At 39.6% G+C, this 18045-nt stretch overlaps 1 protein-coding gene across 6 annotated transcripts in view; it reads left to right on the top strand.

Annotated features, from left to right (window-relative positions):
* LIFR (LIF receptor subunit alpha) overlaps positions 1-18045 on the top strand; it is an 84728-nt gene that overhangs the window by 58166 nt on the left and 8517 nt on the right. For all 6 annotated transcript variants that reach the window (XM_019930124.3, XM_073802072.1, XM_073802073.1 and 3 more), the window contains 6 exons: positions 6569-6782; positions 9001-9180; positions 11219-11320; positions 11895-12062; positions 16032-16193; positions 17114-17207. In XM_019930124.3, the coding sequence (XP_019785683.2) occupies positions 6569-6782; positions 9001-9180; positions 11219-11320; positions 11895-12062; positions 16032-16193; positions 17114-17207 (920 nt within the window). The remainder of the gene's footprint in view (positions 1-6568; positions 6783-9000; positions 9181-11218; positions 11321-11894; positions 12063-16031; positions 16194-17113; positions 17208-18045) is intronic.

Here is an 18045-nt window from a genome sequence, read left to right as displayed (position 1 = left end):
CAGCAAGCTACAGTGCTGGACACCCTGTGCCAAGCAACTAGCAAGACAGGAACACAACCCCACCCATTAGCAGAGAGGCTGCCTAAAATCATAATAAGGTCACAGACACCCCAGAACACACCACTGGACGCGGTCCTGCACACCAGAAAGACAAGATCCAGCCTCATCCCCCAGAACACAGGCACCAGTCCCCTCCACCAGGAAGCCTACACAACCTACTGAACCAACCTTATCCAATGGGGGCAGACACCAAAAACAACGGGAACTACAGACCTGCAGCCTGTGAAAAGGAGACCCCAAACACAGTAAGATAAGCAAAATGAGAAGACAGAAAAACACACAGCAGGTGAAGGAGCAAGGTAAATACCCACCAGACCAAACAAATGAAGAGAAGTAGGCAGTCTACCTGAAAAAGATTTCAGAGTAATGATAGTAAAGGTGATCCAAAATCGTGGAAATAGAATGGAGAAAACACAAGAAACGTTTCACGAGGACCTAGAAGAAGTAAAGAGCAAACAAACAATGATGAACAACACAATAAGCGAAGTTAAAAATTCTCTAGAAGGAATGAATAGCAGAATAACTGAGGCAGAACAAGGGATAAGTGACCTGGAAGATAAAATAGTGGAAATAACTACCGCAGAGCAGAATAAAGAAAACAGAACGAAAAGAATTGAGGACAGTCTCTGAGACCTCTGGGACAACATTAAATGCACCAACATTCGAACTATAGGGGTCCCAGAAGAAGAGAAAAAGGGACTGAGAAAATATTTGAAGAGATTATAGCTGAAAACTTCCCTAATATGGGAAGGGAAATAGTCATCAAGTCCAGGAGGTGCAGAGAGTCCCATACAGGATAAATCCAAGGAGAAACATGCCAAGACACGTATTAATCAAACTATCAAAAGTTAAATACAAAGAAAAAATATTAAAAGCATCAAGGGAAAAGCAACAAATAACATACAAGGGAATCTGCATAAGGTTAACAGCTGATCTTTCAGCAGAAACTCTCCAAACCAGAAGGCATTGGCAGGACATATTTAAAGTGATGAAAGGGAAAAACCTACAACCAAGATTACTCTACCCAGCAAGGATCTCATTCAGATTTGACGGAGAAATTAAGAGCTTTAGAGATAAGCAAAAGCTAAGAGAATTCAGCACCACCAAACCAGCTTTACAACAAATGCTAAAAGAAGTTCTCGAGTCAGGAAACACAAGAGAAGGAAATAACTTTAAATTACAAACCTAAAACAATTAAGAAAATGGTAATAGGAACATACATATCGATAACTACCTTAAATGCAAATGGATTAAATGCTGCAACCAAAAGACATAGCCTGGCTGAATGGATACAAAAACAAGATCCGTATATGTGCTGTCTACAAGAGACCCACTTCAGACCTAGGGACACGTACAGACTGAAAGTGAGGAGATGGAAAAAGATATTCCATGCAAATGGAAATCAAAAGAAAGCTGGGGTAGCAATTCTCATATCAGACAAAATAGACTTTAAAATAAAGACTATTACAAGAGACAAAGAAGAACACTGCATAATGATCAAGGGATCAATCCAAGAAGAAGATATAACAATTGTAAATATTTATGCACCCATCCTAGGAGCACCTCAATACAAAAGGCAAATCCTAACAGCCATAAAAGGGGAAATCGACAGTAACACAATCATAGTAGGGGACTTTAACACCCCACTTTCACCCATGGACAGATCATCCAAAATGACAATAAATAAGGAAACAGAAGCTTTAAATGATACATTAAAAAGATGGACTTAATTGATATTTATAGGACATTCCATCCAAAAACAACAGAATACACTTTCTTCTCAAGTGCTCATGGAACATTCTCCAGGATAGATCATATCTTGGGTCACAAATGAAGCCTTGGTAAATTTCAGAAAATTGAAATCTTATCAAGTATCTTTTCCGACCACAATGCTATAAGACTAGATATCAATTACAGGAAAAAATCTGTAAAAAATACAAACACATGGAGGCTAAACAATACACTACTAAATAACCAAGGATCACTGAAGAACCAGAGGAAATCAAAAAATACCTAGAAACAAATGACAATGAAAACATGACAATGCAAAACCTATGGGATGCAGCAAAAGCAGTTCTGAGAGGGAAGTTTATAGCAATACAATCCTGCCTCAAGAAACAAGAAACATCTCAAATAAACAACCTAACCTTACACCTAAAGCAATTCGAGACAGAAGAACAAAGAAACCCCAAAGTTAGCAGAAGGAAAGAAATCATTAAGATCATATCAGAAATAAATGAAAAAGAAATGAAGAAAACAGTAGCAAAGCTCAATGAAATTAAAAGCTGGCTCTTTGAGAAGATAAACAAAATTGATAAACCGTTAGCCAGACTCATCAAGCAAAAAAGGGAGAAGACGCAATTCAGCAGAATTAGAAATGAAAAAGGAGAAGTAACAACTGACACTGCAGAAATACAAAGGATCATGAGAGATTACTACAAGCAACTATATGCCAGTAAAATGGACAACCTGGAAGAAATGGACAAATTCTTTGGAAAGCACAACCTTCTGAGACTAAACCAGGAAGAAATAGAAAATATGGGGGCTTCCCTGGTGGCGCAGTGGTTGAGAATCTGCCTGCCAATGCAGGGGACACGGGTTCGAGCCCTGGTCTGGGAAGATCCCACATGCCGCAGAGCAGCTAGGCCTGTGAGCCACAACTACTGAGCCTGTGCATCTGGAGCCTGTGCCCCACAACAAGAGAGGCCACGACAGTGAAAGGCCTGTGCACCACGATGAAGAGTGGCCCCCGTTTGCCGCAACTAGAGAAAGCCCTTGCACAGAAACGAAGACCCAACACAGCCAAAAATAAATAAATAAATAAAAGCAGTTTCTTTAAAAAAAGAAAATATGAACACGACAAACACAAGCACTGAAATTGAAAATGTGATTAAAAATCTTCCAGCAGACAAAAGCCCAGGACCAGATGGCTTCAGGGGCGAATTCTATCACACATTTAGAGAAGAGCTAACACCTGTCCTTCTCAAACTCTTCCAAAATATTGCAGAGGGAGGAACACTCCCAAACTCATTCTACAAGGCCACCATCACCCTGATACCAAAACCAGACAAAGATGTCACAAAGAAAGAAAACGACAGACCAATATCACTGATGAACATCGGTGCAAAAATCCTCAACAAAATACTAGCAAACAGAATCCAACAGCACATTAAAAGGATCATACACCATGATCAAGTGAGTTTCATCCCAGGAGTGCAAGGATTCTTCAATAACGCAAATCAGTCAATGTGATAAAACATATTAACAAATTGAAGGAGAAAAACCGTATGATCATCTCAATAGATGCAGAGAAAGCTTTTGACAAAATTCAACACCCATTTATGATAAAAAAAAAAAACCCTCCAGAAAGTAGGCATAGAGGGAACTTTCCTCAACATAATAAAGGCCATATATGACAAACCCACAGCCAACATCATTCTCAATGGTGAAAAACTGAAACCGTTTCCTCTAAGATCAGGAACAAGACAAGGTTGTCCACTCTCACCACTATTATTCAACATAGGTTTGGAAGTTTTAGCCACAGAAATCAGAGAAGAAAGAGAAATAAAAGGAATACAAATCGGAAAAGAAGTAAAGCTGTCACTGTTTGCAGATGACATGATACTATACATAGAAAATCCTAAAGATGCTACCAGAAAACTACTAGAGCTAATCAATGAATTTGGTAAAGTAGCAGGATACAAAATTAATGGACAGAAATCTCTTGTATTCCTATACACCAATGATGAAAAGTCTGAAAGAGAAATTAAGGAAACACTCCCATTTACCATTGCAACAAAAAGAATAAAATACCTAGGAATAAACTTGCCTAAGGAGACAAAATTACCTGTATGCAGAAAGCTATAAGACACTGATGAAAGAAGTTAAAGATGATACAAACAGATGGAGAGATATACCATGTTCTTGGACTGGAAGAATCAACATTGTGAAAATGACTCTACTACCCAAAGCAATCTACAGATTCATTGCAATCCCTATCAAACTACCTAGGGCATTTTTCACAGAACCAGAACAAAAAACTTCACAATTTGTGTGGAAACACAAAAGACCCCGAATAGCCAAAGCAATGCTGAGACAGAAAAAATGGAGCTGGAGGAATCAGGCTCCCTGACTTCAGGCTATACTACAAAGGTACAGTAATCAAGAGAGTGTGGCATTGGCACAAAAACAGAAATATAGATCAATGGAACAGGATAGAAAGCCCAGAGATAAACCCAAACACATATGGTCACCTTATTTTTGATAAAGGAGGCAAGAACATACAATGGAGAAAAGACAGTCTCTTCAATAAGTGGTGCTGGGAAAACTTGACCAGCTACATGTAAAAGAATGAAATTAGAACCCTCCCTAACACCATATACAAAAATAAACTTAAAATGGATTAAAGACCTAAATGTAAGTCCAGAGACTATAAAATTCTTAGAAGAAAACATAGGCAGAACACTCTATGACATAATCACAGCAAGATCCTTTTTGACCCACCTCCTAGAGAAATGGAAATTAAAACAAAAATGAACAAATGGGACCTAATGAAACTTAAAAGCTTTTGCACAGAAAAGGAAACCATAAACAAGATGTAAAGACAACCCTCAGAATGGGAGAAAATATTTGCAAATGAAGCAACTGACAAAAGATTAATCTCCAAAATTTACAGGCAGCTCGTGCAGCTCAATATCAAAAAAACAAACAACCCAATCCAAAACTGGGCAGAAGACCTAAACAGACATTTCTCCAAGGAAGATATACAGATTGCCAACAAACACATGAAAGGATGCTCCACATCAATAATTATTAGAGAAATGCAGATCAAAACTACAATGAGGTATCACCTCACACCAGTCAGAATGGCCATCATCAGAAAATCTACAAACAATAAAGGCTGGAGAGGGTGTGGCGAAAAGGGAACCCTCTTGCACTGTTGGTAGGAATGTAAATTGATACAGCCACTATGGAGAACAGTATGGAGGTTCCTTAAAAAACTAAAAATAGAACTACCGTATTACCCAGCTATTCCATTGCTGGGCATATACCCTGAGAAAACCATAATTGAAAGAGTCATGTACCGCAATGTTCATTGCAGCTCTATTTACCATAGCCAGGACATGGAAGCAACCTAAGTGTCCATTGACAGGTGAATAGATAAAGAAGTTGTGGCACATATATACAATGGAGTATTACTAAGCCATAAAAAGAAATGAAATTGAGTTATTTGTAGTGAGGTGGATGGACCTAGAGTCTGTTATCCAGAGTGAAGTAAGTCAGAAAGAGAAAAACAAATACCGTATGCAAACACATCTGTATGGAATCTTAAAAAAAAAAAAAATGTTTCTGAACAACCTAGGGGCAGGAGAGGAATAAAGACACAGACGTTGAGAATGGACTTGAGGACATGGGGAAGGGTAAGCTGGGACGAAGTGAGAGAGTGGCATGGACATATATACACTACCAATTGTAAAATAGCTAGCTAGTGGGAAGCAGCCGCATAACACAGGGAGACCAGCTCGGTGCTTTGTGACCACCTGGAGGGGTGGGATTGGGAGGGTGGGAGGGAGAAGCAAGAGGGAGGAGATATGGGGATATATGTATATGTATAGGTGATTCATTTTGTTATAAAGCAGAAACTAACACCATTGTAAAGTAATTATACTCCAATAAAGATGTTAAACATTCAAACTTCTTTTTTTTTTTTTTCCTTTTATCAAGTAAGTCCAATTTTGGGAACTCACATTAAAATATTAATCCTAGCCATGAAAAAAATATGTTGCACCAAAAGATTCATTTTAGTATTGTGAAAAATTGGGAACAACTTAAATTTCACTTATTTAAGGAATTATTCAAGTAAAGTGATAAAAATGCTACATGAAATATAAAGCTATTAAAATGTATATAACTGTATTATGGACAAGTTTTTATTATAGAAGAGTGAAAAAATGTAAATTGTATAGTATGATTGAAACAATTTTAATGAAAATCTCCATCTAGGAAGACAACTTGAAGGAAATATCACAAGGTAAATGTGTTTAAGAGATGGGAATATGGGAGATTTTTCTCGCTTTCTTCCAACTTTTTAGTATTTTCCACGTTTTCTATAATGAGCAAGTACTCCTTTAAAATGAGAAAGCAAAAACTGTTTAAAAAAACATGATGCCATACTTCTTAATATTTTATTTTTTAAGTAGAAGAATGTTTCTCATCACCCCTTTTGGTTTACTTCTGAAAAATATGAGGCTAAATATTTTGTTACTTAATTTTTATATTTCTGTGTGCTCTTAACTGCTTACAGCAAGTGTAGTGTTTCTTCAGAATCACTTTCCTGATTTATCTCAGTGGATTTTAAATCTGTGTTGTGCACTGTTAACGACTTCATCTTTTCTAACATTACTTTGTTAAGATTAGCAGAGTGTCCAGTTTAGACTCGATGGCCTTGCCTTGTCACATAATCACTCCTCGCAGGTTTTTATAACAGAATTTATTTTTGTTTTTGTAGCCTTTACCCATTAATGAAGCTAATGGAAAAATACTCTCCTATAATGTATCATGTTCATCCGACGAGGAAACACAATCCCTTTCTGAAATTCCTGATCCTCAACATAAGGCAGAAATACAACTTGATAAAAGTGACTACATCATCAGTGTGGTGGCAAAAAATTCTGTGGGCTCATCGCCACCTTCTAAAATAGCTAGTATGGAAATTCCAAATGGTGAGTACTTAAGATAAAAGTAGTATATAAGAACAAGAAATTAAGGTGCAACATTTGGAAGGTGTTGCTTGCTCTCATAAATGTCAGCTTTCTTCTCATATACCCTGCTGCTGCTGATGTGTAAGGAGGAACAGGCAGATTAATGTCACGTATTGACGTAGAGAGGCAGCAGTCATTAATATTGACTTGAAGCATCTACACGGATGGATAAAATATTACTAAACCCAGTTACTTTAACACGTAATGTTGTAGAGTTATGGTAGTGGACATTACTCTTAGAAATATCTTAATAGTTTATTCAGATACCATTTTCACATATCTCCCCAAGACCATGACAGTTGATACTTAGCCAGCTGGGCTATTTTCAAACTGTCAGGCAGGAACAAATACTCATTTTAAATGGCACCTCTGTTGATAAGGCATTCTTTATTAATAGGAATCCTTTATTGATAAGAAATTCTTCTTAAAGTCTAAATTAGATCTTCAGTGTAAGCTTTAAGAAAACAACTGCAGTGTGATTTTAAAATTCCTTAGTGCCCCCCTGTAAATGTGATGGGTTACCAGTGACTAGTCCACTCCTCCTTAGCTGCCTTGACAGCTTTTTGAGTCACAAGTTTTCAGTGGCCACTCCTGCCTCTTCTAGTTAACTCCTTCTGAGTCATTCCCTGGTCCCCCTTGCTATCCCACACTAATATGGGAGCACCTTTCTATGACTACCCACTCGGAGAGGCAGAAAAATTGGTCCAGTTTGGGTCCTAAGTATCTTTCCAGTTCTTGCTTGAGGCAGTGTCTTACTGCTTGTTATGTAACTGGTTCTTCATTTCAGTCAGAAGGAAGGAATTGGGGACACACTGTACATTCTGAGACACACAATATCGTCCAGAGCCCAGATAGCAGTGCATACCGGAGAAGAGAGGTCTGCAGGTAGTGGTATGGAGTCAAAAGAAAGAAAAGGGAGAGAGATGTGAACGCCCATAGCAAGATAACCTGCTGATTTAAATTAGGTATTTAATGGCTCTCGCTATGTTATCTTTTAATTCAAGAACTATATTCCTACCTTTTCTGTGTGTCCATCAGGACACAGTAATTTACAGAACTAACAATGGTCTGGCTGTCAGCTTTCAGACAGTTGCTGCAGCTCGGAACAAATCATTGCTCCTTGAGGATTTCCCGAGCCAGAGGCCTTGCAGCCGCAGCACAGGTTACCTTGTGGATTTTTAGTCACATTGAGTCAAGAAGCTGTCATATCCGAAGTCTTCTGTATTCCCAGCCAAGTTGTGGTCTTGTGTCTAGTAGTAGTTGCTTATGAATGCAAATTTTGTTCAAAAACCCTTTCCATGGCTTTTTACTGAACCCTTAAATATACATCAGTTAGAGAAATTACTTCTTTCCCCTATTTCTTGGAAAATTTCCCTCTCCCATTGGCCACGCTGTCCTAACCCATGCTAATTCCTCACCCCCAACCTTGGGCCTCCCTTATCGCCTAGGCTGAGATCTGGCAGGATGAGGAAACCAAACCTCAGCATGGCCCCTTCTGCCAGCCTCTGCACCTCACCCATCCGTGCTCGCGGATGCTTTCCCCTCTCTGCCCACACCGACCATCCCATCCCATCCCACCTCACCCCACAGCATTTCGTCACTGTCCTGTCTCCACAATGCCTTCAGCCCACCCATGGGGGTAGCAGGCTCCCTTGAAAGGAAGAGAGGGGCTGGCCCACCCACTCATTCACTGCATGGCCTGTGCTCAGGGCTGGAGTTGCAGGCAGTAGCCCCCGTCTGCTCTCGTGGAGCTCACACCCACAGTGGACGAGGAGACGGGGATTCTGACACCCACACGTGTTCTTCACCAGCCTCCCGCCTGCCTCTACCCCCGCCCCCGAGCTGCCATGCCACCCTCTAGTGCCTGTATTCCCTTTGCCCCATCCTTCATGGCTCTTGATCCTCGTGTCCCGGCCCAGTTATGTCACTGCCTGATCCTAGGTGCTTTTTCATTGTTTTTTTTCCAGCTGCTGGGTTAATATATATGCACGGGTAATTGCCCTAGTTAAAACGAAAACAACAGAGCAGCACTTCTAAACTTTGCTAAAGGTTTATCTAGTTTAGCACTATTTTGCAATGTCTGCACGGTAAAGTGATTTTTATAACTCTTGTCCATTTTCATGAGATTTACCTTAAAACATGATTTTTAACACTGGTAAAATATCCTTCTTTCTTGAAGATGATCTCAAAATAGAGCAGGCTGTTGGAATGGGAAATGGGATTCTGCTCACTTGGAATTATGACCCCAACGTGACTTGTGACTATGTAATTAAATGGTGTAACTCATCTCGGTCTGAACCCTGCCTCATGGACTGGAAAAAAGTCCCTTCAAACAGCACTGAAACTGTAATAGAATCTGGTGAGTGTCTCGCAATTAAAGTTCTTTAAAGATATTTTTAAAATTTACTTTTTATTGGGGTAGCGTTGGTTTATAACATTATGTAAGTTTTATGTGGACACCATTATGTTTCTACTTCCGTATACACTACAGCATGCTCCCTACCAAAAGAAATATTTTTAAAAAGAGCAACATATGGAGTGACTGGTTGCAATGCAGTGACTGTTCCCCTCACCACTGGGCTGGGTGTGGATTGGTTTAACTTTTCTGGAAGGCAGTTTGTGGCAGTATGTGTGTGAAACGACTCATAGGCTTTGATCTAGTCATTACTTGTCTCGGGGTTTATTCTAAGAAATAATCCGAGAGCAGCACAGATTTACACCTGAGTGTTCAACACAGCATTATTTATAATTGTAATGATGTCACTCACCATCCTTTTGCCCTTGTTTGCCCAGGGCCCAGGTTACTGAGCACAAAGGACTTGAGAATAATCAGAATGGACTGGGGCAGGGTGGAGTGATGTGAAGAGGCGTCCCTTTAGATGGAATATCTGGGTTGTGAGTTTAAGCTGAGACCTGTAGGATGAAAAGGAGGACTTTTGATGCTGAGGCAGGTGAACAAAGGCCCTGTAGTGGCTCAGAAGACAAAGGCTCCGAGAAGTTGGGTAACTTGCCCAAGGTCACAAAACTAGTATGTGATCACACCAGGATTTAACTTGAAAGCAATTCAGAGCTTTAAGTGGCTGGGGATTTTGTCTTTTATTTGTTGCTGCTAGGACAGGGTGTGGACAAAACCTGCACGTTTCCTGTTCCTTTCTTATTCAGTCACCCACTCTTTCAACTATCCTCTCTCTTTTATGATCTCAAAACACATTCCTGATGCTCTAACCCCTCAGGCTCTTTTTCTTTTTCAGACGGAAGAACCCTGTAGAATTTTGGTATGCATAATCATAAGATAAAACTAGGTACAGGTTTACTAACATACATGTGGTATAAAATCAGAACCTCAAGTATACTTGTCCCCCCCAGCAAAAGTTGCAGAGTGATTTTAGAGGTAACTTTTGAGCCTGAAGACCACTGGTGTTCTGAATCCGAGAGCAAGTGCTTTAACCACACTAGAATAATTGTATTCCACAAATTAAATGCAATCGCATAGGCTGCCATTTTCCCCCCAGGCAGTGTCTTTTTCCTTGATCACTGCAGGTGAGCTACTAAGTACCCTTCAAGGCTCTGTTCAAACATCACTTCCTGGTGGCTTTTTCTGATCTTCTTAGGCTCACTTGGTCCCTCATTGAAGGGGCCACAGGCTCTGTGATAGATCCCTCTAGTCTAACACAGGGTCTTACGGTTACCCCTCCTCATCTGTCCTGCCACCTCTCTGCCAACTGCTCCAGGCCAGGGGCCTTGTTATACATCCACCTCTGTGGTCCTAACACTTTACACGTTGCATTGTATCGAGGAGGCATTTAAAAGTGATTAACTTGGATCGAAGTTAAGGTGCTTCTCTTGTATGTCTTGTGGAGTTAAGTCAAGGGCACTAAATGCTGATGCTGTAAAGAGGAATAGACTCTATGGCCCATTTCCTTTAACACTGAAGTGTCCAACTAGAGTGGACATTTTAGTATCTGCTTCTTGGAACAAGCAAAGAGCAGTGGGTTCTTTCCAACCCACAAATAACACTAGTTAGGGAAGGGCTTTTTCAGAGGCATGACATGGGCCTGGGATTGGTTAGAAAACTGACCCTAGACCAAATCTGGGAAGAAGTTGTCATTGCTTAATTTGAAGGAACAAAATGAAAGCCTTGATTACCATTTTTTCCCTTCGAGGTGATGTCATGTTATAATACTAAACTTTTCATTACAACAGAAGTGAGTTTAATTTTTATTGAGTCAGTTTTCACTCTGAATATTTACCAATTTTGAAAATGTGGATTTTCTGTAACCTTTTTAAAATTAGTTTTGGAAATTTCAAAGTGAATTATTATAAATTTGATATTTCTAAAATAGATATTCATAGTAATATGTACTTAGGAACGTTTACTGGTTGTGTTCATCTTACAGATCAGTTTCGACCCGGTGTAAGATATAATTTTTTCGTGTACGTGTGCAGAAATCAAGGATATCAATTACTACGTTCTATAATTGGATATGTAGAGGAACTGGGTAAGTTAAATGGGTACGTTTTCTTAGAGTTCAAGGTAATATGAGAAATTATAAAACAACATCAGTTTTCAGATTGAATTCTAAAAACAGGTTGAATTGAGATGTTTATTAGTACAAGGAAGAAAAATAATTTGTATGATAACTGTAAAATTATTTATAATTACTTATTTTTCATTTGTTTAATGTTTATGTTTCATAATTTTACTGTTGTCATTAAGAAAATTAAATCTTAATTTGGACATCAAAAATACTTAATTTACACTTTTACAAAGTTTTAAGACTATTAACGTATTCAAGACTATCAGTAAAGAGGGGAAATGTGAGTAAAGCCTATTCCAGTAGCCATTTAAAGATTTTGCGTAGGTTACCTCCCTAGATATGTTTATGTGTGAAAGTTCTGCCTTTGTATCTTCACAGCAAAAGTGCTTGTGATAATATCTGTGAAAGTTTATGATTAAATAAAGTTCTGATTACAAGTTTGGCTATTTTTGAGGCTAGAAATCTCATTAAACCTTAATGTCTTGCTCTGTATTAGTAAACCCTCCTTTAGCTGTTGACTTTTTTCCTTTTACAGCTCCAGTTGTTGCACCAAATTTTACTGTTGAGGATACGTCTGCAGATTCGATATTAGTGAAATGGGAAGAAATTCCTGTGGAAGAGCTTAGAGGCTTTTTAAGAGGGTATTTATTTTACTTTGAAAAAGGAGAGAGAGACACATCTAAGATGAGGGTTTTGGAATCGGGTAAGTAAATTACTAGAATAAGTATACTGTTTCTTAGAAGTTCTTTATTAACTACAAAAAAAAAAAAAGAGGAAAGAAAAAAAAGAAGTAAAGAAGCTACTGAGTAGTTTATTCAGACTTCCAGAATGCTCTGAAAAATAAGGAAGGGAAAATGCAGTCATTTGATGAATATGAGATTTTTAAGATTTTATTATGTGATCAATGGCATGTAGTCTTTCAGATATCATTTATTCTGAGGCCTTTGATTGTGAGCCCCACAGGACAGAGAGCATCTCTCTAATCTTGCATGATCCATAACATAGCATCTTATGAAGGTTACTTTAAAAAAAAAAAGGTCTGGGCTTCCCTGGTGGCGCAGTGGTTGAGAGTCCGCCTGCCGATGCGGGGGACACGGGTTCGTACCCCGGTCCGGGAAGATCCCACATGCCGCGGAGCGGCTGGGCCCGTGAACCATGGCCGCTGAGCCTGCGCGTTCAGAGCCTGTGCTCCGCAACGGGAGAGGCCACAACAGTGAGAAGCCCGCGTACCGCCAAAAAAAAAAAAAAAGAGGTCTTCCTGTACTTATACTAATGGAGGAGAGAACTCAGGAACCTAAAGAATGGCTTCAGAGTCTCCTTTTATCTGACAAAGAGCCATCCACACAGTTAGCCACGACCTTAATGAGCTACGAAACTTAATTGATTTGATTGGGGATGTGTGTATCTATTAAATCTTAAAAAGTACAGTTAGTCCTTGACAAGTGGTAAGTGTATGTCCACAGACCTTTGAGAAGCCTCAGATTTACAAATACAGAAATGTTTGTGCAGACCTTGCGCTTTAAACCCTAAATTACATTTCTGTTGGAAGCCGGATGATTTTTATTCATGGCTGAACAACACAAGCGTATCATCTCTTCAATTTGAAAGCTTTTATTTTCCTTAATGACCTTTCCTTGGAAAGAAACCATTTTAATTATAATATTTAATGCCTGACAAATAGAGAACAACAACGCCACAAGGAGATGCTGACCAACTGGGCATTAGCTTAGTCACGTCCCGAGAGCAGCTGCGTAAACATGAGCCTCCCACAGACCACTAACCTTCAAAGTTGAGGGAAACCCTAAATATCAGATTCTGCAAACATCCAGACTCTAGTGTTATTTCCCTCAGGTGCTCAGAAATTTTACACTCAAACCAGTTCAAATTCTAACTTGTAGACTTCTACTTAGGGTGGATTGGTCACTAAAAGTTAGAGCAAAATAGAGAAAAAAGAACAACAATGCATAAAGCCACAAAGACACAGAGAACTGGAGAGGCACAAAAGAGGGTATGGAAACGCTGGGTGTGGAAGTGGGCCGAGTGACCTAGAGGAGTGGAGGGCGGGGCAGTCTACGTGGACCGTTGGGCATCAGTGAGAAGTAATTTGGTTCATCCTGCAGTGCCAGAAGTGGAGGCCAATGGTTAGGATGAATCTGGGCTGAACAGCGGGAGTTGATTGTAAGTCTGTAAGGAGCAGTTAGAACCCCCAAGTCCTACACCAGCTTCATGTAGCTCATGTGAGTGCTCTCTTCCCTGCATGAGAACAAGAGGTTTATTCTGGACCAGAGAGCTTCCAGACAAGGGACACTGTAGCAAACCCTGTGACTGTCCCTCTTCCTCCTTCCCACCTGCTTCATAGGACATCTTCAGCTAGGCGTTTTCTGGGCAGGAGATGAGAGGATTAGAGTAAGTGGTTCCTGAGGAAAGACATAAAAGGTGCTGATATTTGGGGGATTATCCCAATGAAAAGCCAGGAACCCACCTGGTCATCCTCATCCATGATATAAGTGAAGCCCACCCCCCAGTAAACCCCACCTGTGTACACCAGGCTTCCATGAGCCTTTTAGTGCCTCACTCGCGAACATGACGAGCAGCCAGGGATAACAAGATGATTGAGAAAGCTCCTAACCTGAAAGACAGACACCAGGAGAAACCAGAGGAAATGGGTGCAATGTGGGAAAACAGAGAAATTTAAAACAAAACTATCCTTGGATAGTTGACGTATACTGTATTCATTGAAAAGACATGATGTTATAAAAAGGAACAAACAGAAGACAGTTAAGAATTCCTCAGAATTAAAAATATGATCAAAGAAATTTTTAAGGAATTAAATACAAGTGGAGAAATTAAATGAAAAATGGGGAAATTCTTCTGAAAATGAGACAAAGGCAAAGGAGAAGACTTGGAGGTAAAAGATTAGAAAGTTGGAGTTTGAGTCAAAGACCTGCACTGTCCTCCTTTATAAGAGTTCTGTTAGAGAGAAGAGTGGAATGGAGAGAGGGAAATTATCAAAGTAATAGCACAAGAAAAAAATGTCCCCAAACTGAAAGACCTCAGTGTATACAGTAAAAGGTGCCATTAAACACACAGTAAAATAAATAGAGAAAAAGATCTATGCTGAAGTACGTCACCATGAATTTTCAGAGCACCTGATATATAGAGAAAAAATCCTAGAAACAATCAGAAAAGCATCTCTTGTGCAAGGATCAAGAATAAGAATGGTAGCAGGCCTCTCAACAATGTACCAGATACTAGAAGATATCACAGCTACATCTTCAAAGTACTGAGTGAAAATTATTTTCAGCCTAAAATTCTGTACTCAGCCAATCTATCTACAGATATAGTAGTATCTGTACTACTATCTATGAGCGGAGAATGAAGACATCTTTAGACATGGAAGGCTGCACATATTACTTCCCCCATGTATCCCTTCTCCAGAAGCTCCTAGAAGAGTGTGTGTCAATACGAGGAAATAGTGGGGCAGGGAGTTCTAGGATGAGAGCACCTAGAAGACTTCCAGTCCAGAGCAGATGCCCCAGGAAGCAGCCTGGGGGGAGTGGGCAGCAGCTGGGGGAAGCAGCAGCCCTGGGATGTTGTTGTTTTGGACCACATGGAAACTTGTATGGAATATTCATTGGAGGGTGTTGGACGAATCAGTAATTGGTACATTAAGCAAATAAGGAAGAAAAGCAGTTATAACAACAGAAAAATAAGAAAGGAAACATGATCATACCAAGCATTTTGTCTTAGTAGTAATTTGTATTTATATGATCATTACAATGTGAACACTGAAGTTACCAAATTTTTTGATGTTTCTCTATGAATGATGTGGGCTCGAGGAGAGAATGGGTAGTGGTTGTGTGTTAGAGCTAATGTCTAATATTTAAAAATCGAGCACTGCCAATTTAAGTTTATTTCAAAATATGGAAGTCAGTACTCAAAGAGACGGGCAACTTGATTTTGAAGTGATTGTTCGTGGTGGGGAAAGATGCTGGCAGGGAACTGCTACTTTTGTTTTTAGCCATATAGTATGATATAGTTTTAAGCTATTAAACTGCATTTTTTTGGTTAAAATTTTAAAAATAATTTAACAATTTAAACAATTCTCCACATTTCCTTTCAAAATGGTTCAAGGGCGTCCTCTCTAATCTCTCATTTGAGAACTCAGATGCACTGCCTCGTTTCCTGCATGGTTTGGAGCGATGTCTGTTGATTTATGATCTTGCTTCCTTGAGTTTCTCACTTTACTCACAGGCATGATCAGCCCGAGTGGCAGTGTCCCTGCCCCAGTGGGTTTTGGTTGTGGTGGGTTTTCATGCTCTTAGTAAAAGAAAAAAAGAGACTTTTATTGATTGCCTGCTATAGGCCAGGTATTATTCTAGAGAATATGCACGAAAACTTCACAGAGCCCTGAGAGCTAAGTCATGATATTCTATTTCATAGTTAGAGAAACTCAGGTTCAGAGGCGTTTAAATAATAGGTACAGATAACATAGCTACTACCTGGCAGAGGTAGAACTTGAACATGGCTCTGGCTGGCTCCACGGGCCTTGGCCCTGGAGGCGACCAGCATTCAGACTCATTTAAAAAGGATGTGAATGTGACAGGTTTGAGTAACCATGTGATTAAAATGGTATAGAGATCAGTAATAATCTTCTTCACTTTGAAAATAGGTCGTTCTGACATAAAGGTTAAGAATATTACCGACATATCCCAGAAGACACTGAGAATTGCTGATCTTCAAGGTAAAACAAGTTACCATCTGGTCTTGCGAGCCTATACCGATGGAGGAATGGGGCCAGAGAAGAGCATGTTTGTGGTGACAAAGGAAAATTGTGAGTTAAATGTTGTCATCGAGTTGCTTTCCAAACTTAAGTGCATTGTGTTTCCAGTGATTTTTGTTTATATAGGAATGCCCCTTTTTAAAATTTCATATTTTGTTATACTTTTATAGTGGGTGGAGGGCAGTACTGAAAGGCCATGAGATGACTTCATATTTATTCTTACCAGTTATTGCCTAATGCATACTTAAGAAATTAATGAATTAAGGGTACCTCTGAAGTCTAGAGTTCTAAATTCATGTTGAACTTATATAACGGTCAACTGATTTAAAATTTTTTTACCCGAGATATTCTGTGATTTTTGGCATATCCAGGGAAGAGTGTAAGAAATAGCCTTAAAAAAAAGCATAAAGCACAACACTCATAAATTTGAGATGTAAAGTAGAGAAGAGTGATGGACTTGACTAGCTTGTCAACAGCGAAGAACTTTCATTTGATCACGGGCTTATTCTCTAGCCCTGGGCTGGAGTTCATACATGCCCTTAAATAAAGGACCATGTGGAGATGGTTCTCAGCTGGGGGTGATTGTGCCTCCTAGGGGACAGTTGGCAGTGTCTGGTGACATGTTTGGTTGGTGCTACTGGTATCTGGTCACTAGAAGCCCAAGGATGCTGTTAAACTTCCTACAATGCATGTGACAGCCTCCTCCCTGCAAAGCACACAAGAAAGAAGTATCTGCCCTAAAATGTCAGTAGTGCCAAGGTAGAGAAACACTGCTCTGAAGAATTTAAGTGTTAGTATAAAAATTATTACAATACTTTTTAAGGTTATATTTTAATAGTTTTTCAGTTTCCTGGAGCAGTTTGGATTTTTTCTTCAAATAATCTACTGACTTAAATATCTTATAATGCGAATTTATTCTCTAGTTCATACTAAAAATGTTGATTTTAATATCTACAATATTCTCTTTTCAGCTGTGGCATTGATTATCGCCATTCTCATCCCAGTGGCAGTGGCTGTCATTGTCGGAGTGGTAACGAGTATCCTTTGCTATCGGAAACGAGAATGGTAATGATTTACCCTTGCTGTTTTGTTCTTAAGGGCATGATTATTTAGTTTATGTGTTAAAAAATAAGTACAACTTTTTGGTGGAAACAAGGTAGTAAAAAATATTTGTATTGGTCAGAATTAATATTGGAATTAACATTAGGCAAGAACATGGCACATTATTTAAAGGTTTTAAAATTAACAAAGTAAAAGTATAAATTTTTCCCTACTATATTTACTAATTAAAGTAATAGCAGTTGTACTAAAAAAATATTTATAGGCATAAATAGGTCAATAGCTATATGCAAGATTAAATGTAGTTTAATGATTGAGGTATCACTTGTCCTGGTGACCTATTTAGAAAATCTGGTCATTTATTCAACAAATAAGAATGACCCCTCCCATGTGAAAGGGGGACATAGTGGTGAACTAAAATAAGAATGGTCATTAGAATTATAGGATAGTGGGGAGGGTGGACGTGAAACCCATAAACATTTAATAAATATATGGGTACAGATTGTGAGTCGGTGCTAGGAAGGACACGGGCGGCATGAGGAGAATAGTGGGGAATCACGTCGCAGGAGGTGGTCAGGCTTCCCTGTGGACGTTCCACTGCAGCAGGGTCCCAAAGGGGAAGGAGAGGGAGAGAATGTGCCAGGCAGAGAGAATAGATTCTGTGAGGGCCCAGAAACTGGAAAGAGCTTGATCTCCTGGAGAAAGTGAGAAGTGTGTGTCTGGGTGCAGCAGCGAAGGGAGTGGTGTGAGCTGAGTGAAGTGAGGTAGGGTAAGCGCGGGGCTCGGGAGAGAGTGCCTCGTGGTCAGCCAGCAGGAGCTGTCCTGGGCTGGGCTTGTGGCACCT

The sequence above is a fragment of the Tursiops truncatus genome, chromosome 3, assembly GCF_011762595.2.
Source record: "Tursiops truncatus isolate mTurTru1 chromosome 3, mTurTru1.mat.Y, whole genome shotgun sequence".
Classification (NCBI taxonomy): domain Eukaryota; kingdom Metazoa; phylum Chordata; class Mammalia; order Artiodactyla; family Delphinidae; genus Tursiops; species Tursiops truncatus.
This window is presented reverse-complemented; position numbering and strand designations above follow the sequence as displayed.